Below are 23,270 nucleotides of genomic sequence, written 5' to 3'. Positions count from 1 at the left end.
TACCTGCCAAGGATAGCCTAACATCAAGCTGATATACCAAAGCAATTACACCTTCGTACATCAAATGCTTGTCCTATGTGCGAGGTGCAAAGTACAGATGAACTCCTAACCCTCAGAGCTGAAGTGCCCCAGAAGAATCAGAGCAACTCCATAGAAACAATAACATGTCCATCCAGGAAGGGAATCAGAAGGTGATAAGGATGGAAAAGGAAACTTCTCAGCCAGCAAAAGGCAGTATAAAATAATAGGGATCAGGATGAAGGGACCAAATACTGCAAAATGAGAAGCAGAACATTAGTGCTATGGTAAGATATTAAACTGTGCTATGCCCTTCCTTATCACTGCTGAAGTATTCTTCACACTTGGTTGAGTACAAAAGTTACTGGAAGGTATGGGACGAGGAAGGCAGAGAAGAGACCACCACAAGGCCCATCAAAGATAGCCCTGGCAAATCCTGCCCTGGCCCTGGAAATGACATTCAACTTGAAATATTTTGTAAAAGTGTGAACAGAAGACTAAGTAGTAGCTTCCAATGTAGATCTGGTATCCATAACATTAAAAAAAAACATCAGCAGAGATACTGCCCTCGAGAATGGGCATGAACAAAATAGGAAAGCCACTTGCCATGAAAAGAATAAAAAAAATGCCCTTAGAAATCCAGGTGGAGATGGTTTACTTAGATACCAACAAACCCAATTTCCTGGCATGAAATGAAACAAAAAGCTGCTCACACTTTGATGCATTATGTCTTATCCATGTCGATGTAAACCCAAGCTGTGTATCCACTCACCAGAAGTTTAAGGAAAAGGAAAAAAGGAGGGAAAATTAATGGACTGATTCAAGGAAAATAGTTAACCAACTTGGGCATAAAAAGACTGTATGAACAGACCCCCTGTCCTTTTGAAAAAAACAAAAAAGGAAGAACCACCATGAGAGTTTAGAGTTCAGAAACTCTCATGGCAAAAGTAAGAGCCACCAACAATACAGTCTTCCAAGTATAGTGCTATAGGGAAGAAGAAAAAGGCAGGCTCAAAAAGGGACTGAGCCAATTTTTCAAGAACAAAATTATGGTCCCAAGGAGGAGGAATAAGCTTTCTTCGAGGTCTGATATGAAGGATGCCTTTTAGGAATCATTCAACTTCAAAACTAAAAGCCAAAGGAAGACTCAGAGGCAGACAGGCAGAAATGGTTGACAAATGAGCTTTAGAAGAATATGCTAAATCAGCACTGAGTAATTCACACAAATAAGAAAGGACCATATGGATCCCCAGAGAAAAAGGGGCCAGGTCTTGCTTGAGACACCAGACAATCTCTTACATTAAGTTACAAAGGCGTTTTAATAGTGTTTTTTCAGGGCTCCTGCAAAACACAAACCATATCCTCAGAAATTGGTGCCTGAAAGGAATCAAAACCCTATCACCCAAAGTGTCAGCTAAAAGTGAATGAGACACCTCATCTTGTATAAGCAGATCCTTCCTGTGAGGTAACTTGTGATGACTGCCCCGGGAACTAGTGCTGTCTGGGACAAAGGGAGTCACCAGCAAGATTTTGTGTGCGTTGCTCACATGATCTTATGCAAAACCCTGGGAAGTACAGGAAAGGGAGAACAGGCATACAGAAACATCCCCTTCTAACAAAAAGACATGACATCCACTTTCTAAGCCAGCAGACTTGGATCTCTGGAATAGAATGGAGGAAGAAAAAAAGATCTACTTGAGGAGTACCCCACTGATGTACAATGTCCAGAAACCCCTCCCTGTGAAACATCTTTTTGTGAATATGTATCCTGGACTTGCTCAAAGAGTCTGTCACTAGACTCTGCTCTGAAAGGATGAAAACTGCCTGAAGAACCAGGTGATGGTGGATTGCAAAATCCCAAGCCCAAAGAGACTGTCTGCAAAGAAGGCAAGATTTAGTGAGCCCTTGTGTGTTGATACAGCACATGACTATAGTACTGGAACCCAAAGGGAGTGAAAGACCTGAAGAACTAGGATTAGAGCCTTCATCTCCTTGATACTGATGTGGTCCGACATCTGTTGATGGGACCAAAGACCCGGGACCTTCAGATTGCCGGAGGAAGCTTCCCAACCTTGATTGGAATCAGTGTACAGCTCTTGAGTAGGGAGAGGAACCTGAAAAAAACAGACCAGGATTCAAGGAAATATGCTGAATCTACCAATGAAGCTCAAATTTGAGACAGGGTAAGACAGAAGCCAAAAACCTCAGAGGGTGTAAATGCTGATATCAGTCTTGAGATACCACTGCAATTCCCTAGTGTGGAGTTAAATGATGCCATGTACCCAGGGCTCAGAGAATTTAAATTCCCTTACAGTTAGAACTGGAAGAGGAAATACAGACAGGAAATAAGGAGTCAAAAAGAGGATCTTGGGCAGTGGAAGGCAAGTCAACACTGGGATGGTCAGAATCCTGCAACCCAAAAACACTAGGTCCTGAAAGGGAGTCAGACTTTTTGAGACTGAGGGTGAATCCTATATTATGCAGAAGCATAGTGAAGTGTAAATTTTGAAGCAAGAGTTGCTGAGAAAGGACATGAATCAAAAGGTTGTCCATATAAGGGAATATCTGAAGTCTGCAGAAGGCTACCACAGGTGTCAGACATTTGGTAAATACCCTTGGACTTGGAGTTGTAGAAAGACCAAAAGGCAAAGCTGAGAACTGATGAGGAAGAGAAAGAAACAAACTTCCTGAAGACAGGGTGAATAGGAATGAGGTTAGTGTCATTCAAATCCAGGCAGACCAGGAAATCTTGGGGGAAAGGGTATGAAGAGAATATCCTGAAGGAAGGAACCCTGAGAAAGGTGATGAGATAGGACAGGTCTAAATGTGCCTCCATGACCCCCCCCCCCCTTCCTTGGGACCAGAAACATTCTTGAGCAAAAACCTGTTCCATGTTGAGACAAGGGAACAGGTTGGATGGTTCCCTGTTGCACTAGCTCCCAGACAGCTAAAGGAAAATGAGGAAGCTTGTAATGAGTAGGCTGAGGAAGGCCAGAAAATGGAAGAAGGTACTTCCAAACATTAAAATATTTGTGTTGGAAAAGGGAGAGAACTCTGGCATCTGTGGTTATCCACTGCCAAACAGGGAAGGAAATGGTTAGCCTGAGGGATACAGGAATCTGGCCCAAAGGGAAGGGAAGGCTGGATGTCAGACAGACAGATTTCTCAGGAAAAGAAGGTTTTTGGTCTCTGAAACCCTGAATGGGTTTATCTGGGAAAATCCACTAAATCATCTTACTACTAGCAGGTTGTTTAGGCTGCCTACAGACAAAGGAAGATTTCAATGGATAGTTCCTCTGACTTGGGTACAAGAGGGACAGCAATTTGTTTTTATGTCATGCATAACCTCGCCCTTATCCTGCAGGGTTTTAAACAGTTTTGCAGTAGGACCGCCAAAAATATTCTAAGGAAGAATCTAAATGTTTGGCCATAATGCCCTCGGGTAACACATGCAGGTACAACCAGGGATATCTCCTCATGACAGAACCAGATGCAGCTGCTCTAGAGGGGGCATCAGCTGCATCATAGCTGCATTTAAAGGAGTGGCAAGCTACCAGACAGGCAGAATTCAGACGAAAAAGAGTAGAAGTTTTAATGCCCGAAGAATCAGGTATGTCAGTCAACCCCCATCCCCCTCAGCTGGGACAGCAGAGAGAGAATATATCTAGTCATGTGGGTTGAATAATTAGTGGTCCTAAAAGCCAAAGTAGCAGAAGTACGCACTTTTTATGATATCTCTCCATAGCACGGCTGAACTTCTCTGAAGGTAAAAGCCTGAAGTAGGAAAGCAGTCTGGATGGCTTACCTGGGGTCAGGGAAGCAGCAGCAGGATCACATGAAGAACTTCTATACAAGTATTTATAATCCTCTGGCATTTTACAAAACCTGTACGGCTTCTTAGGAACCAAAGGTTGACAGCCAGGAGCCTGAGAAACTGCTATAAATGTGTCCAAAAGAGTAGCCAAGACAGGAGGGACTGCAGAAGGTCTGGGTGAATCCATTTGCAGGGGTTCATTACATCTCTTTTGAACCTCTGGATTTGGGAACAATCCCACAAAGTATTCCATCAACACTGTATCCCCAAAAGGATACCTCTACAGAAGAAGAGTCAAGGGACAAAGAATCTTCTTCATCAGGCCCCAGAGCCAAAGGAGTGTGTATTTGTGAAGAATATGCTAAGGATTCCTCACCAGAGTCCAACTCTTCATCAGAAGAATTAGAATCCCTACAGCTCTTAGATGGGTGAAAGACCAGGGAGCAGCAGCAGAGAACGAGGCAATCCCTCTTGGGGTTTCAAAGCCATTAGGGCATTAAAAAAGCCCCCCCACCCCCGAGTAAAGTTCTGTCACTCTTTGTTAGGACCCTTAGTCACATGTTTGGTTTTCTGTTACTTTTTTAAAGAAACATCTAGCTTAACAAATTTGGGAGGTTCAGACCCCTACCTAGATGCAATGATGGTTCCTGAAATAAAATTTTGGAAATCTCTCTAGGTCCTTCAGATATAATCAGCCACTGTTACCGCAGATGTATGCACTGCCTCAGCAGACATGCGAATAGGCAGCTTCATGTTGGCCCCCAACTGGGTCACCTCAGAAACTGGCATTAGCACAAGCCGGTCCTAGAGTTCTTTATCCAATCTGAGAGAGATGTCCAAGAGGCTGAACAGCAGCAGGTTCAGTCTGTGCTATTTTTAACTTTAGGGTAGGTGAATTCGGTCATGGTACCCTGGGTCAATAACTTCAGATACTGGTTTTCAAAACAAAGAGAAAGGGATTACAAATGGCTATGGAGTGTCCACGCCTGACAGACCACACTGAGTATGGTTATGCATAGCACCCAAACAAAAAAGGCACATCTCGTGTCTAACTTTATGGGGAGCCTGCCTCACACACGTTTCCCTCCTAGATGACAAAGTATGCAGGGGAAAAAAGAAAGGAAGGAGCTCCAGTGGAACACTTACCTTTAGAAAGTTTTGCAGATGAACCAGCTCAGTGAATGGCATACATAGATAGCATTCAGACTTGCAGCAAAGAAGCCCTGAGGATCAGGCATCCACACATCACATATGTACCCTACTTCTTGTACATAGAACACACATCTGATGTACGATGCCTGGAAGCTGTAAAGACTGGTATACTGGTCATACGTTAGGCTACCTTCAGCACGATATTCCAAGAGTAAAGAATACTGCAACAGTGATATGGAAGGGCATAATTATACTCAAAGTAGCAGAAAGTATTCTAAGAACTAAGCCAACAAGAAAATGGAGAAAGGAGATTTTGCTAATAGGGATGCCTAAGAATGGTACAGAAAATAAGCATAATGGGGTTGGAATTTACTGAAGGAAACTGGAAAAGGAGCCAAGGTATTGGAAGCAAATAACTAGAAAACGAAAGGTAATAAAGTGAGGCCAAGGAGATACTTGGACTGCAGGCTAGAGACTGCCTTCCCTTTCAGGGACTGATATCAAAAGTATAGGCAACGAGTAAGGAACAGGGGAATCTTGAGTGAAAGATCACCCCTGGTAGAGTTAAAATGGATAATTAATAGTTCCCACAAAATACTGAATGATAATTACAGGAATCAAATCAGAGGAGGCTAGAAAAGACCGGGAAGAGAGACTTACAAGAGAACAATGGAAGGACATATGTAGATCTCCCAAATGTGCAATAAAGCCCGGAAGGTTTAGGATCTTTGCTTGAAGTGTTCACAGAGGTATTTTTATACACCAAGTAGACTTATTTCTCACATAGACAGCAAATGTTAGAAGTGTGATGGGGAATAAAGAGGTAACTGAGAACGTGTTTTAGGAGTGCAATGAGTTGGCAGATTTTAAAAATTCCCTACAGAGTACTCTGTCAGAAATATTGGGTAAGCAAATTTGTGTAACTAAGGAAATGATTTTTTGAGCTGGGATACAGGGCCTTAATTACCTAGACATAGTAAGGCCTTGTTAAGTTTAAATTTGTTGGTTGCAAAAAAAAAAAAAAAAAAAAAAAAAAAAAAGCAATTACTAGAAAATGGAAATCAAAGTATAGACCAACTGAATTTAAAGTACAGAAAATTATAAAAGAGATACAAGAACTGGAAGAGGGACCTTTAGAAAACAGAAGGAACAAACCGCATAGAAATAAATGGAAGCTGTGGGAACAACTCATGGAGAAAAATGTTTTGGAGGTGGAATAAGATTTAAGAGAAGGCAGGAATTGAACAATTTATGTAATGTTACTTTGATTATATGATATATAACAATATACGTGATGTATAACATTTGTAAATGGGAAGTTGCTAATATAGTCTGATACATTTACATAAAAGTTAAGTTTGAAGTCTTTATTCAATAAAAGTGTTTAAGAAAAGGAAAAAAGGGCATCTGTTTTTCTTTTACCAGAAAACACCTTATAAGAAGGATAAATTGCCTGAAATAGACCCCGAACCAGATCTAGTAAACCACTCCTGTCCAGGGAAATTTGAGGAGGAGCAGATATATGTTTTCTGTTTCTTTTTCACAGGAAAAATGAGGACAACAGAGTTAACATCAGCAGCAGCTTCTCCAGGGATGGCACAACCTTCTGACTAAACTGAGAAGACTTCCCTAATTCCCTTTCCAGGAAAAACAAGAGTGGTTCTCCCTTGCCCACTAAGGAGACCACAACAGCCGCAGAGGACATGGATAACCCCCAGTCCATAGTGTCTGTAGCTGCTACACCTGTAGGATCCAGGGTAAAAGAGAAGTGGTCTGAGGAACCAGCTTTGGCGAAAGCTGAGACAAATACCTTTGGCTAAAGCAAATTGCTGGGCTTTTGTGGTAGCAAAGGTAATTTGCTTAACTTTTTCTTTTTGTGGCTGGAAGAAGGACCAACAACAGGACTGGTAGTTTATTCAGGATCAACTCAAAAAAGCTGCCCCTTTCCTCAGGGAAAACAAGCAACAAAAGCCAGTAAAAATTTAAAGTTGTTAAAAGTCACTTTTCCCCACAAAAATATTCTAAAAAACAATGTAATACACTATGCCAGTCCTAAGTAAAACAAACACTTTCTAAACATAAAAAAATGGTTTTCGACTACTTTTAAACTGACAGGATAAAAGTGAGCTCCCATTCAAAAGTACAGTTAAGTTTCATGACAGTCCATTGGAACACAAACTCCTAGATGCAAAAACAAACGTCCGTACCAGAAAATACATTTAAATAATAAATCTAAAATATAGACGGTTAAGGGAACTTAACTGCTCAGTAAAGGAACAGCATGAGCCAACCATCAATCCTGGAAAGCCTGCAGAGGTGTGGTCTCTTTGGTAGTGCCAATGCTCTAAAGGGCTTGGTGCTCAAACCTGTATTTTTAGGCAGCTCAGCTCAGAATGCCTAAAAGTCTAAGTGCATTGAAAGTGCCTGAAGCTATGAAAGGTGGCTGGTTGTTGTATCCTTGGCAGGATATAAACCACGCACAACTAAGTCTGCTGGAGTAGTGATCAATATGACAATCAATGATGATCCACAGGGAAGCAGAATGTAAGTATATCACTAATGTTGGCGAGCCCTGATCCACAGAAAGCATTTCACGGAGTAAGCTGAGATTTTATGAGTAGGGCAATGGAAGCATTTGCATCCCTGATACAATAACAAGGTTACTTAGAAGAATATATGTAGTATTAGATGCAAGATTTAAAGTGGGAGGGTTCCTCACTGATAAGTTGTGCTTGAACAGAGGAACCAGGCAGGGTTGCCCTCTTTTCCCTTTATTTGCTTTATATTAAGAGACACTGGCAAAGAAAATAAGGGACTCAGAAATTGAAGGATATAACTGGTAAATTGGAATTTGCTTGTTTTTGTTAATTGGTAAGCTTTACTTGTAGATGATATTTTGTACATGATAAATCTAGAAATTGGGACATCAGTGTTGTGCGAATATTTTGTGACTAAGTATTTTGGGATATAAAATTAATGGAGATAAAACAAAGGCTGCATCTGTAAATTATGTACCCTCACACAAACTGCTTCAGCAATACCTATATTTAGGGAAATACAAGTATTTAGGAGTATAAATTAAAAGGGCTTCCATTACTGCAGCTAAGACCATGTGGAAGAGGCTAAGCAAAAACAATACAAAAATTAGAACCTGAAAGCTCTCGTCTATGGTTATGGATAGTACACAAGCAGTGAAAATGTCAAAAAAGTTGTATATTGAAAAACAGTGAGCATGACTGCCATACATAACCACATAATTTAAAGAAAACAGCTATACATTCTACACATCTATTAAAATGGACAACTATTTACATTTGTAATTTTAAATCCAAGGCAATATATATAACTGGTCAGTCTCCACATAAAGAAATACCAAAGCTGAGCTGTGGACTTCTACATTAGCCACACAATCAGTGATTTAGAACATTAAGAGCAAAATGTAAAGACCTGTAAACTTCTGGACGACATCTTTGACAGTATCATCTTAGCAGCTCCTTAGTCATACCTCTTGCGAATTTCCAGAAAGACAATGAAATTAATATAAACAAGGGACACACTTGTATGCTTAGCTATGCAGCAGCAACAGCAAACACTTTCTTACTACTGATACACAACATGCTGGAACCTGTGTCAGGAGTGCACCAACAGGCTTGTACTTTCTACAGCAGTTGCTGACAGCCCAATATGTAACATATACAGGGAAGGAAAGTAAAATTGTGTACCTGCCATAAATGTAGATGTTAGAGTGTATTCACTGTTGCAGTCATTACAATTGGGTTATCCTGCTGGCAGGCTACCCGCAGTCAGCCTGAATTCCAAAGTCTAGGTCCGGCGTCGGTTGCTGTATCCTCCTCCCTGACGTCAGAGCGCCAGGGGTATAAAAGATGAAGCCAATGTCATTTTCTTCAGTTTTTCTTGCCCCAGATGTCAGGTGCCCCCAAAAAGGAAGGCTAAAAATATGTCAATAAAGCATGCATGCACCAAGTTTACTTCATCTACAAGCAAATACACCACATAGGTTGCACAGAATAGAGAAGTACAGATAAGGTCCAGCAAAGATAAGGGGGATGGTGGGTGGGTAACCTGGACTGCAACAGTGAATACACTAACATCTACATTTATGGTAGGTACACAACTGTACTATGTTCATCATATTTCACTGTTGCAGTCATTACAATTGGGTTGAATCCCAAAGCTAAGGTTGGAACTAAATAGGATTAGGAGCGGCTATGAGGCCCTGCAGAACTGCAGTGGCAAAGCCTGCCCTGGACTTGGAGTAGAGTGGTAAGTGGTAGTGCTTTGTAAAAGTGTGCACTGAACTCCAGGTTGCAGCCTCTAAAATGTTTTTGGTTGGTACTCCTCTGAGGAAGGCTGCTGAAGTAGCTGCTGCTCTGGCTGAGTGTGGCCTAATGCCCTTAGGTACTGATTTGCCATGTTGAGAATCGCATAAACGAATGCAGTGACCTATCCACTTTGAAATACTCTGCTTTGAGATAGCTTTTCCTTGTGATCCTGCAGCATATGCTACCAGTAATTGCTCAGTCTTTCTGAAAGCTTTGGTTCTGTCCAAGTAGAAGCGCAGCTGTCTGTGTATGTCCAAAGAATGCAGACGTTTCTCGCCCTTATTCTGTGGGTTGGGATAAAAGGTAGGCAAATGAATAGTTTGGTTGAGGGCCACACTGGACACTACCTTAGAAACAAATGTAGGGTTTGTCCTTAGAGAAACCGTATTTGGATGGAAAATGATAAAAGGTTCCATAGCCATGAGTGCCTGTAGCTCTGAGACTCGTCTTGCAGAGGTTATTGCTAGGAGCAGAGCTGTTTTCCATGATAAAAAATTTATATCAGCTGTAGCGGCTGGCTCAAAATGAGGCAGAGTGAGTTTTTCCAAGACATAATTGAGGTCCCATGCAGGTATTGGTGATCTCCTTGGAGGCCGTAAGTTTTTGGCTCCTCTGAGGTACTGCCTTAATAAAGGATGAGAAAAAATAGGTGGCTCTGTATTTTAATGAGCTGAAATGGCAGAGGCATGAATCTTAATTGATGAAAAGGATAGGCCTTTGTCCAGCATCTCAGTTAAGTGTTGAAAAATCTGAGGGATATTTGGTACAATCATGTCAATTCCTTGTGCCTGGTTCCAAGCACAGAATCGCTTCCATTTTTCTGCATAAGATTTTCTGGTATGGGGCCTCCTGGCCTCCAAGATAACATCCATCACCGCTTTAGAGAGAGATGTGTTTTGAAAAGCTACATTATCCGCCATGCTGCCAGGTTTAAGGACCCGAGTTGGCTGTTTTGTTGGGTCAGTAAGTGAGGAATATGAGGTAATGTCCATGCTGGGCATTGAGTCAAATTCCTTAGGAATGGGTACCAGTGCTGGCGTGGCCAGTCTGGGGCAATCAGTATCATTTTTGGCTTCTCTTGTCTGACCTTTAGAAGTACCTTGGGGAGGAGAGGCAGTGGGGGAAAGGCATATACTGTTAAGTTTTTCCAGATGAAAGATAGAGCATCCACTTTCCATGCTTGCCTTGTGAAGAATCTCTGTAGCTGGCAGTTGTGAGGGGGGGCAAATAGATCTATGTCCGGGCATCCCCAATTCCTTGTTATCATGTTGAAGACTTGTGGATACAATTTCCATTTGTGGGGATCCATGAGGTTTCTGCTTAGTTTGTCTGCCAGAGTATTTATCTTTCCTGGCAGGAATTGTGCTTGCACTTGGCAAGTCAATGCTGTGTCCCACAAAGTCATGGCTAGTCTACAAAGGGGGTAGGAATGTGTGCCTCCCTGCTTGTTTATGTACCACATGACTGTAGTATTGTCAGTCTTTATCAGTAGTTAGCCTTCAAGGATCTACTGCATCCAGGATGTCAGGGCATTCTGAACAGTTAGCATCTCTTTTTGATTGATATGTAGATGCATTTGGATTGCGGACCATGAGCCCTGAACACATCTTCCTGCCATGTGGGCCCCCCAGGCATAATCTGATGCATCGGTTGTCAAGGTCTGCCTAGCTGGGGGTACGGTGAATGGCTGCCCCTTGTTGTGGTGACAGGCCTTTGCCCACCATCGAAACTCCTGTTGTAGGCAAGGAATGAGTGTAATTATTGTTTCCAGGCTGTGGCAATGTTGAGTCCAAACACTTTTTAGATACCATTGTAGTTTCCTCATATGCAGTTTTGCATATGGAATTAGCAGAATGCAGGATGCCATGAATCCCAAAGCCTAAAGAATTTTTCTTGCAGTTAACTGGGTGTTTGTTGCCAACTTTTTGAAATAAGAAGTCAGTTGCCTTTGTTTGTCTGGCGTGAGATAAGCCATCTGGGCAGTTGTATTTAAGCTTGCACCCAGGAATATTATCTCTTGAGAGGGTACACGTTTTGATTTATTCTCGTTTACTGCGTACCCTAGGCATGTTAATAATCTTTTTACAAAGCCAGATGCTGTAGTAGTATGTCCTTGTTCTCTGCTTGAATAAGGCAGTCGTCCAATTAAGGATATATTTGTATTCTTCTTTGTCTGCAAAATGCAATTACTGGTGCCAGGCATTTTGTGAAGACCCTGGGCGCAGTAGATAAGCCAAAGAGCAGTGCAGAGAATTGGAAGTGCATTGAGCCAGCTATGAATCTGAGGTATCTTCTGCATGATTGTCTGATTGGGACATGCAGGTATGCCTCTTTTAGGTCTAAAGTTACAAGCCAAACCTTCTTGCCTAGCCTGGGCAGAAGCTGCTGCAGAGTCAACATTTTGAATTTTGGAATATCCAGGTATGTGTTTAGAATAGATAGGTCCAGAACTGGCCTCCATGCTTTGTCCTTTTTGGGCACCAAGAAAATTCTTGAGTAAAATCCTTGTCCCTGCTCTTGCTGTGGTACTTGCTGAAAGGCCCTCATATATCCATGAGGGATGAAACTTGCTTTTGTGCCTCTGCCCATTGATTTTTTGGCAGGTCTGGCATACCGTTTTTGCCCTTGGCAGGGTGTGAAAGTGGAACCTGTAACCTTGTGACACTATGTTCAAGACCCATTTGTCCTGGGTGATTGGGTGCCAGTTTTGAGAAAAAAAGTGCTAGCTTTCCTCCATAAAGGAGCTGCCAGAAGCTAAGTGCTTGGTGCTGGCAGGGGGAAGTCATTGGGAGTGCTTTCTGTATGGCTGTGACTTGTCTTCTCCACTTTTGGAGGTAGAAGCACCTCATTGTTTAGACCTGTATGAGCCTTGGGGCTGGGATCTACCTCTAGGGTGTCTGTATCTGCCTCTTTGTGGCCTAACACTGAAAAGGACCAATACTTTGTAGGCCAGTGTCTGCTAAATCTTGGAGGCTGTACCTGTAAGAAATCCTCAACTGTGTGCATAGATTTGGCTTTGTCCTCCATTTTCTTCAACACCTCTTCTGCTTTAACACCAAACAAGGTATCATGCTGTAATGGAGCATCTAATAATTTTGCTTTAACATGATCAGGCAGATTCTGTTCCTTTAACCAAGCATGCCTTCTAATGACAGAACCCGTAACAGCGGCTCTGCAGGAGGCCTCCAAAAAATCAAAACCAAATTGTAAAGTATGCTTTCCAACTTGTTCAGCTGCATGCAATAAATATTGCATTTCTTTATTTTCTGCACATTCAGAATTTGTCAACATTTTCTGTTTAAGCAGTGACAATATATTGCTGATATTTAAGCATATGAAACTGACAATTTAAAGCCCTTATAGCCAAGGTAGCAGAAGTGTAAATCTTTTTTCCCCATATGTCCAGTGCCCTGGAATCTCTGTCAGAGGGGGTAGGGTTTTTTGCAGTGGGAGCCTTGGTACCCTGAGAGAGAGTTTCTGGGTCAGCAGCAGGGTTTTTAAAAAGAAATTTGTGGGAGTCTGGAACCCTGTAGTATCTGTCTGGCTTAACAGGAGCTGGAGGTAAGGAGTCAGGAGTCAGGCTGGACTCTGAAAATACATCGACAATGTCTAGCACAGGTGGAATAGCAAGGGGCCTGTGCTGAGGCAGTAAAAGAAAGTCTCTGAGGCTTTTCTTAGATTCTGAATAATCTTGGCTCTCCCAGTGGAAATGCTCCCTCATGGTATGCAGTGTTTCCCCAAAAGAATAATCCTCAGGAGGAGTAGCTGAGGGTATATATTCTTCAGCATCAGAATCCTCATAAGGGGGGAGAGTATTCCTGATCAGAAGTGAAATCAGATGAAATGGAAACCTGATCTGAAGATTCATATTCTATCTCTTGCCTACGCCTCTTGTTAGGAGGGGGATGAGAACCCCTGATCAAAGTAATCAGGTCTTCGGCCATTTTGGGCATTTTTTTTAGGCATGGAGGCATGTCCATGGGGCTGTTGCACTTGTTTCTTTGTCTTTAAAGCTGCTTTAGTCTTTGCCTTTGAAGTTTGAGTCGTTTTAACATATAATTCTGTAGGCCTGAAAATGCCCTCAGAAGCAGATGCCTGCTCAGCGGCTCCAGACCCATCGGAGGGAATGGTTTCCGAAGGTCCAATACCTCGAGTTTCTGTAGGCCTGGTTGACTCCACGTGGGACTCTGTATCAGCCTGCGGCTCTAACGCAGCGGTCATTAGGGGCTGCAAAAGCGCCTCACTGAGAACCGGCGACTGGCCTAGAAGAAGCCTCGTCGTCTGTTTTGGACCTCGGATGCCTGTCCTTTTCTTTGTGTTTTTTGTAAACTCCGGTAGTCGGCTGTTCCGACGGCATTATATAATTAAATCTTCTACCAAAGTAATGAAATGCAAAATCGTACCAACGCTTAATAGTGCGTTGGTTAAATCTAGCACAAAACCGACAACTAGCAACGTCGTGGTCAGGGCCTAGGCAAGTAATGCAGTAAGAATGAAAATCCTTATGAGGTATTTGCTTCCCACAAGAGATACAATTATTAACTTTTTCTGACATCGGTCTGGAGCAAGAAAAGTGTTTCCCCAACGGGGTACTTAGCTTTTAATGAAGACGTCAGATCTGAAATTCGAACTTGAAAATCTCAGGAGTCGGCCGACTGGCACTTGCGAACTGCTTTTGCTTCGAGCACCGCGTGGCAAGAAAGACTGAAGAAAATGGTGTCGGCTGCATCTTTTATACCCCTGGCGCTCTGACATCACGAAGGAGGTAACAGCAACTGACGCAGGACCTAGACTTTGGAATTCAGGCACACTGCAGGAAGCCTGCCAGCAGGATAACCCAATTGTAATGACTGCAACAGTGAAACACGAACATCATTTATTTCACTTGTTGCTCTTGGTGCAAAAAAAACTATGTAATCACAAACTTCCACAAAGGAAGTAAGAACTGTTTTCATAAAAGGAATCCTTTTTTGGACTGGGTGCTGAGGAGCCTCCTTAAACATTCTGAAAATTCTCTACAAGCTTTTTGCATCGGAAACTTTGTGCATGACAGACCATGATGGAAATGGCCTGAATCAAATCTCATACAGCATGCTCCTTTCTCTGCCACATGACTGAAGAAAAAAACAATGACAAAGCTGGAAAATCTTCAGTCTTCTATGAAGGAAATTTGTCACTGCTTGCCTTCATTCATGACAACTCAAGTACATTATACATCACAAGTTCCCAGAGAAAACTTCTCAACAAATGGGTACTCAGACAGGAGAAATGTGAGCATAGCACAGCTACAAATTACAGAAGTACCTGATCTTGGTCAGATGCTATACAAATGTTACTAACATCTGGAAAGCTGAAAGAATTTCATGTCTTGTGGGAGATTAAGAATCGGCGTGATCAGGAAATGTGAAGCCAGATCCAATGGTTGCAAACCCAGTTATCCTTCCTTTCTTTGCTAAATCTGGAAATAATAGTTCAATGTTGTGGAAAATGCAAACAAGCATTCCGCAGAAGGTTTGACATAGTTCTTGTGTACAGAATATGAAACTACTAGAACGGATGCCTTAAGGCCTAAAAATGTACCATGGTCAAAAGTTGATTCTTCACACTAAATACTTCTTTAGAACAAAATGTGAAAAAAATTTAACAGCACTCAGCCTGAAGGTCTTCAAGGACAATGTTACAGACTTCTTCTGAAGTAATCTGCTACTCATTAAGAAAGTCCTTAAAGACCATGTTCGTCCGCTGACTTGAGTAACAAAAACCTGAAAGAGAATCTGAAAACGAATAGTTGAGCTTAGGCAACAGATGAGCAGCTGGTGTTCATTTTTTATGAAGAAAATATACTGTCTTTCTGAAAATGTTATAGAAAACAAGACTGAAAATTCCAACAGTAATCAATGTTTGAGTAGAAAAGTAAAACTTACACTTTCAAGAGAGAAAGAACAAATTGCTTTGGCTACTTGAACAGACATGGTTGCAGACTGCAATAACATGGCTACCCACCTTTAGATGTTAAGAGAAACTGAGAGGCAGGCATCACACCACCCCAAGATCTGTAGTTTGCACCACTCACCTTATGAACTCTACACACAGGGAAATCTGACATCACTAGGTCAGACATGACTTACTTATGCATCTCATTATTCCAAACTGTTGAACAAACCTCTAGAATGTTTGCATACATGGAAATGGTAACACCAGGCTAAAGCTATCCAATCTTTCTTAGTATTACTTCAATGTCTACTTCATTAATTTTGTTAGTGGAAAACAATTGTACAGTTTCAGAAACTTACAGAAATATCACTAAGAACCAAAAAAAATTCACTTACCACTGAGACTGCCAACTCCACACCCAGGGAAGCCCAACTGATGATAAGAGCCAGAACACTCAGAAGACAGACACTGGAGAAATCGTGAGAGAGAGAAATTACAATTAATTGCAGAAGTTCTGGAACCAAACACAAAAATGCTTTTCAGAAAGAAAAGATACAAGGCTTAAACATGCCCTAAATGGATCAACTCAAAGCCCTGTAACTACACTTGGTTTCCTACAGACTGCTAAGAGTTGACCTGTGTCTGGCAGACAAGGCATGCTCTGGACCGACTACTGATGGATTTACTGCATATCAGCAAGTGAAATGGCATCAAAAATACTAGTTTTACAGATTTAAATCACTTCTGCAACAACTGAGTGGTATAAAGGGACGACTATAGCTTAGAGGATACTGCTGAACTGACTCCCCATCCACATAAAACAAAGTTTATACCTATCCATTTTCAAGTGCAACTTAGATCTATGGATGGGAAACAGAAAATTTACTCCAGGACTGCCCCCTGTACAACTAATGGATACAGGCAGCTCCTAAATGCTTTATCCCATGCATGAATCCCCTCAGATTATATATATATATATATATATATATATATATATATATATATATATATATATATATATAAAATGTGGCAGTTATTTTCATTTGGGCTAATATACAATTACTGACCATGGGATGGGTAAGGCCGCACTAACAAAATGAGATAGGTTATATTGAGCATGAAAAGGGAAACTGGCTATACTTAAAATGGCCCGCAAGGGCAACTAGCCTGGTACCTACATTTGAACCGATAAGATTTTTGAAAGACATTACCGCAGTACAACATTCAGCCATCTACTAATAGTGTAATTCTCTATATGCTACTCCTCCATCTGACAGCAGCAGGCCTTTCAAGCTACTTATTTTACAGCAAAGTTTCCAATACCTGTGATACAAGATGATATCAAAAGAGAAGTTACCATTACTGTCATGATTACAACAAGAATTAAATTTCAATTTTCTCATATGAGGCCTGCATGGCTTGGAGATCACCTTGCCTTTAAGAGAGGCAAGTCACCCCACTACCAACAGAATGACGTACACTGTACAATGACTCACTGTGGAATTCAAAGATTAGTCTTTAATGACTAGGATCATGTTGCCTCTTCTTTCTCTCTCTAAAATAGAGTTCAGCCTTACAACATAAACCAAAGCATCATAACTTTATTATCTAGGTAAAGTTCTTAATGAAGCTTACCAAATTCTCCTACAACTGAGCTCAAGCGAAGTTAAAAGGAAGGATACTGTTGTATTAAAATTAAACTTTGCAATGAAAAACAAAATTCCAAAACTTGAAAGATGTATATATTTGCCAGCACTTCAACAAAGAAATACACATACAAATTACTATACATCTTTTAAAGAAGCAGTAACAATATTACATTCAATAAAAGACATTACACTAATGAAGCAAAATGTACAATCAAAAATAATAGTCAGTTTCCACATACTACAATAAAAGGCTGATGGGCAGCTACAACTCAAACGCCTTTGTCTACACAGGTCATTTAGTATACCTGATGGAAACATACAGTATAAGCATAGTACCATTAAGCAGGCAGTACAATAAACAGGAAATAAACTAGAACACATACAATGATGAAATGCCCTTTAGTAGTCTAAAAATGAAACTAAACCCTCAATCATTAACAACCATACTCTTACATAACACAAAATTAACTTCAGCATACTGCACAACTGCCTTCAATGAAAAGTAAACAAAGCTATTTACAGCAACAAAGTAACGTCAAATTAAATACTTGAAACTCCCATTTTTGTACAGAAGCAAATTTGCCTGTAACCCAGAACCCTTTATTTACGTGTACTAACTCTGGAATAATGCTGTTTCAGAGATGTATGCTATAAGTTCGATTTTAAGACAGCACCAAAATTACAGATGTCCACAAATCCTCAACTGCCCCACCTCAAAGGAGGACAAAGTATGTTCTATATTCTATAGTGTACATATTGATATGAAGTCTGATTTGACCACTTAGAAAAACCTCAGTATAAGTACCAACCTAGCCAGCATCAGTGAACATCAAACACTGGGCCATATCTGGATTTTCATCTTGGATCTTCTGCAAATTCAGCTTTCAAATATTTGAAGACATGCATAACTACTAAGAAGTAATATTTCACAGAAAGAGTGATGAATGACTGGAAGTAACTTGCTCAAGAAGTAGCCAAGAAAAAAAAATTGTAAGAATTCATGAATGCATGACAAAGGCAAAAGGTCAACTTTACAAGGTCTGAGGTAGAAAGGGGGAAAACTAAATAATGAGTAGATTTGCTGGGTCGCACAGTTCTTCCCTATCATCAAAACCTAAATTTCAGTTACCCAGCAGCATACTTTTGAGGCAGGCTCTTGCAGCAGAGTACAAAAATGGAAAATATTTTGAATAAGGATAACTATTCAGAATGTCAGATCTTGACCAGAGCTAATTTAGCACAGCTTAGCAAAAATAAAATCATCTTTCCAAAGGAAAAACAGACCAGTTAAGAGTTTAAGCAGATATTTACTCAATGATGGACAAGAATTCTTGTCAGAGTGTAAAAAGTTATAACTCACTGAAAACAGTCAACTATCCTCCCACAACAATCTAATGATCTGCCCCTCTTGCACAAAACATCTGCCTTATGCCAGTTATCTATATTTGGGGCACACCCTACATACAAAGCCCATGTAACCCACTATCATCTTAAGTTCTTAATGCAAGAAACTAAACCAAATATCTGTAACAGGTCTGTTAACACCTGAGAACTAAAAACTGAATAGCAAACATACTCACTGAAAACTATCTGCATGTGATAGCCATTGACTAAGGACAGACCGTGCAAGCCTATAATCAAGGCCCCTCTCGATTATTCTCAAGTATCTCAGTGTATTTTAATCATTGTAAGAATGCATCCAAATGACTGATTGTAATGCCACCCAATTGTATTGTACATCTTCTCACATTATGTTATTCTATATTGTATAATTAGTAGATCTTATGTATAATTATTATATACTTGTGCTACAGTACTACATCAGTACACTAACAGCTAAATGTCTTCTGTACTGTATTTTAACAGCTTGCGCATTGTATATTGCGTGTAAGGTATTATCTTTCTGTACTAATCATTGTGGAGCTTTTCTCCCTGGGCCTCCCCTGAAAATGGGTTAACTGTCAAGTCGGTAAACAAATGTAAAATAAGCAAATAAATAAATAAATTTAATTAATAGATGCCTAGAAAGGTTAATGGCAGAACTGTATCTGTTTTGTTGATTCAAGATTTTTATGTCAGAAGAATACCATTGCCGTAAGAACCTTGCACAAGTGAACCATACTTTGAAGAGGACTCTTGTAGCAATATAGCAGATAAAAAAAATTACACTCAATATTTTTATGCTTAATATAGGATGCTGGACAGATTATTAAAGGGTCCCTTCAAAAGATATTACACAAAATCCACTAGTGATTCTACTCTGGGAACCACCTTGTAATACTTTGTTAAAAAACTGTATACAAGCCTAGCTTGCAGTTAGCTTTGCACACAATATGACTAGAAATATTTTAAAATACAAAAATAAAAGGGAAGCTCAGCTGCCCTACCGGAATGAGGACCAAATGCACCAGACAACATTCTGATGCAGTTATAAATTAAGGAAATAAGCTGCAAGCTACATACATATGGGGTACCTCCTGCAATTGGGGGGGGGGGGAGTAGACACCATATACTCTGCTTGAGAAGACACTGGGTTGATGGAGTTTCAGATGATCTCTTACTGTAGTACCAATTTCCTGCAACCATCTATGGTGTGCAACTGTCTCTTTCAATGGCTACTTTGCTGTGGGACTTAAAAGAGCAGCTGAACAGACTGGTTACAGATTAAAGAGACAGCCCCAAGTAAGCAGGATGGGCCATCTCAGGCAGCCATTTTCATCATGTGAAAAACAATGTTTACCTGAACATCAAAGCATAAAAGTCTTTTAATTTATATAGTGAAAGTCACTGCTACCCAACAAGGTTCCCGACAAGACAAGAACTTCAGCCAACTTGAATAAGTCAGTTCAAGGATTGTAAACCCAGACTGCTGAAATTGCATAATGAAGGAGTCAATGATGCAATGTAGTTTTCAAAATCTTTTAACTACTGGCTCCTAAGAAAATTGAAGGATGGTAATGATACATTACAAAAATGAAGAAAAGCACACCTCAGCTGGCAAAGAAGGCCAACCTACCAGGTAATTCATATACTGTAATGCAGGAGTTACTAATTAATTAATTAATATGTTGAAACTTTTTAATGTGACTGGTCTTTTAGAGAATATTTTAACCTTTGAGAGTATTTATATTTATTTGGTGACAATGTGGCTGCTTCTGAAAGCCTTGCTGCATTGGTCAAACTCTACCATTTGTATTAGTATTGATTTCACCAATTATAATAGGATAGACTGGTAACAATCTTAAGAGTAGCTGGCTTTGGAGTGTTCTGGTGTCAGTATCTCCCTTACAGTCTGGGCAAAGGGGGGCATAGTTGGTAAATTTGTGCCAGCCTTTCCCAGGTGAGTGAGTGAGTGAGTGAGTGAGTGAGTGAGTGAGTGAGTGAGTGAGTGAGTGAGTGAATCAAATCTCAGTGTGTGTGTTTGTGTCAGCTACTTGGAGATGGACACAGAACACTGGTTTAACAGAGAGGGTGGTGGAGGACATCGCTTGGAATACTTGGCTAAGGACTCAAGTCTACAGCTGTAGGATTGACTCTTATTTGGGGCCTGGTGAGAAACACGGAAAACCCAGCCCCAGGACAGGAGTGTGTTCCATGTGTGCTCTTAGTGAAATTGTGTTTGGTCCAGATTTCTGCATCTACTTTCGTTCCAAGCGAGTGTCCTTCACCAGTGTCAGTGGTGAGGATTGAAGCTTCTTGATTAATGGCTCAGAGGCGGGTTGTCACACCATCCATCTACCCTCAGAGGTCTGCAATACTGTTTTTGAGGATGAAGCATCTTATGTCTCCCATCACCCAAGTGCACCAAGTGTACAGTTTCATCAAAGCAGGCATCTTAGGAACTGCTGAACCAAGTCAGCATCAAAGATTAATTGGAAGTCTGGCAGACTACACTTCTCTCCAGGGGAATATGAACCTTTCTCTCTCATTTGATTTTTGTACAAGAAAGGATGTGGTGAATGTGGACTGACAAAGACAGGCAAATGTGCTGCTAAGGGCCATTGTTAGAGGACTCTGGTCATTCAGCATTGCTGGTACAAACAAAAGCAACTCAAAGGACTACATCTTACTGGCATGTTATACCATCTTAAAATCCTCTTTTGCGAGCAGCCAACACTAAAATGCAGATCCCTTGCTCAACACTGGAACCATTTACCCAGCAAATTGAACAGGACAACGCACAGACAAAATCTGCTGAAAGCAATTAACATTCTCTTGCCTGGTAATCCCTCTTTCCAAAGCTAATGTATAAAAAGGTCCTCCGATAAATTACCTTTGAAAGCAACCTGTTCTTTAACAGCAGTCTGTAGCTTCAGGATCTTTTTCAGTTAAATATTAATTTATATGTACAAAACAGTTTTCTACTACCATTACGCTCAGACAACTTGCAAAAATGTTTCTCACTATGGATACCTGCAAAACTGACTTAAAATTGTGAATGTTTGTGGAAATTTCCTCCCTGAGACTCCACTAAAAAAGTATAGTTGTGTACACTTACCATAAATTTAGATGTTCAAGTGTATTCACTGTTGCAGTCATCACACTTGGGGTTATCTGCCCTCAGTCGGCCCAAATACCTGATCCTTGGGATTTCTGCGTTGGATGCTGTTGCATCTTCCATGACGTCAGGTCGTCAGGGGTATAAAACATGCAGCCGATGCTATTACATCAGTTTTTCTTGCCCCAGCAGTCATGAGCCCCCAAAAAAGGAAGCAATTACATGGGGTGGAACACCTCCAGTAACAAGTAAATACCAGTACCATAAGATATGGCCAAAAAGAGGATAGGTAGAAAGTATAGAAAACGTCAGGGGGCTAGAGGGAGGGTAACCAGGACTGCAACAATGAATACACTTGAACATCTACATTTATGGTAAGTGTACAAAACTGTACTATGTTCTTTGTGTTTCACTGTTGCAGTCACCACACTTGGGTTGATTCCCAAAGCTGAGGTAAGGGTGGAGGCAGTCAAGAAGTATTAGGGCTGGCTAGCAGGCCTTGTAACACTGCTGTGGCAAATCCAGCTCTGGATTTAGAAAAGATAGGAAAGTGGTAATGCTTGGTGAAGGTGTGTACAGAACTCCAGGTGGCAGCTTCCAGATGTCCCTGGTAGGGACTCCCCTGAGAAATGCTGTAGAGGTTGAGGTAGCCCTAGTGGAATGAGTTCTGATCCCCTGTGGGGTAGGTTTTCCATGGTGATTGTAGCAGAAATGGATGCAGTGTGCTATCCATTTGGAAATAGTTTGCTTTGAAATGGCCTTGTCCTCTGTCCCTGTAGCAAAGCTGACTAGCAGCTGGTCAGATTTTCTGAAAGGTTTAGTCCTATCAAGGTAGAACCTGAGCTGTCTGTGCACATCCAAGGAGTGCAGGATCCTTTCCCCCTTATTCTGAGGATTAGGGAAAATGGTCGGTAAATGGATGGATTGGTTTAAAGCCACACTGGATACCACCTTGGGCATAAATGATGGGTTAGTCCTGAGGGAAACCCTGTCGGCATGGAAAATGATGAAGGGTTCCACAGCCATTAGTGCCTGGAAATCACACACTCCTCTTGCTGAAGTGATGGCTAGAATTAAGGCTGTTTTCCAAGAGAGGAATTTTAACTCTGCTGCAGCAGCAGGATCAAAAGGGGGAAGCATAAGCTTCTCTAGTACAAAGTTAAGGTCCCAGGCAGGAGTTGGAGCTCCCCTCAGGGGCCTTAAATTGTTAGCTCCTTTCAGGAACGGTTTGATGAGAGGGTGAGAAAAGAGAGGTGGCTCAGTATTGCAATGAGCGGAGATGGCAGAGGCATGAATCTTAATTTATGAGAAGGATAGGCCTCTGTGGAGCAGCTCTGCTGGGTAATATAGGATTTGAGGTGAGGTGGGCATGGCTGTGTCCTCTCCTTAAGACTGGCTCCAAGAACAATACCTTTTCACTTTTCTGAATAGGAATTCCTAGTACTAGGCCTTCTGGCCTCAAGGAAGACGTACAGCACCTGTTTGCTGAGTGTTGCTGGTGGTGTATTCAGGGGATAAGCCAGGCTGCAAGGTTCAGGGTTTGCAGCAGTAGATGCAAAATCTGTCCCTCCTGCTGGGACAGCAGGGAAGGGGTCTGATGTAGGTGCCAGGGTGGCACTGCTGTCAGACTGCGTAGGAGTGGGTACCAGTGCTGGCATTGCCAGTCTGAGGAAATAAGGATTGTCCTTAGTCTGTCATGTTTGATCTTAAGTAGTCCTTGAGGGAGGAGGGGCAGAGGGGGAAAGCCATAACTTGAGAGAGGTTTTCCCATGTAAAGGATAGGGAAATCCACTTTCCACGCTTTGCTGTGAGGATTTCTGGTGCATAATTTGCTCAATTGATGGTTTTGGGGCGAGGCAAAG

General features: G+C 41.3%; 1 protein-coding gene across 2 annotated transcripts in view; it reads right to left on the bottom strand.

Annotated features, from left to right (window-relative positions):
* TTYH3 (tweety family member 3) overlaps positions 1 to 23,270 on the bottom strand; it is a 1,772,574-nt gene that overhangs the window by 1,116,338 nt on the left and 632,966 nt on the right. For both annotated transcript variants that reach the window (XM_044089562.1, XM_044089563.1), the window contains exon 6: positions 15,657 to 15,729. In XM_044089562.1, coding sequence (XP_043945497.1) covers positions 15,657 to 15,729 — 73 coding nt within the window. The remainder of the gene's footprint in view (positions 1 to 15,656; positions 15,730 to 23,270) is intronic.

The sequence above is a fragment of the Protopterus annectens genome, chromosome 12.part0, assembly GCF_019279795.1.
Source record: "Protopterus annectens isolate FY-2018-M chromosome 12.part0, PAN1.0, whole genome shotgun sequence".
Taxonomy (NCBI): Eukaryota; Metazoa; Chordata; order Ceratodontiformes; family Protopteridae; genus Protopterus; species Protopterus annectens.
Note: the sequence above shows the minus strand (reverse complement) of the source record. Positions and strands in the feature narration are given on the sequence as shown.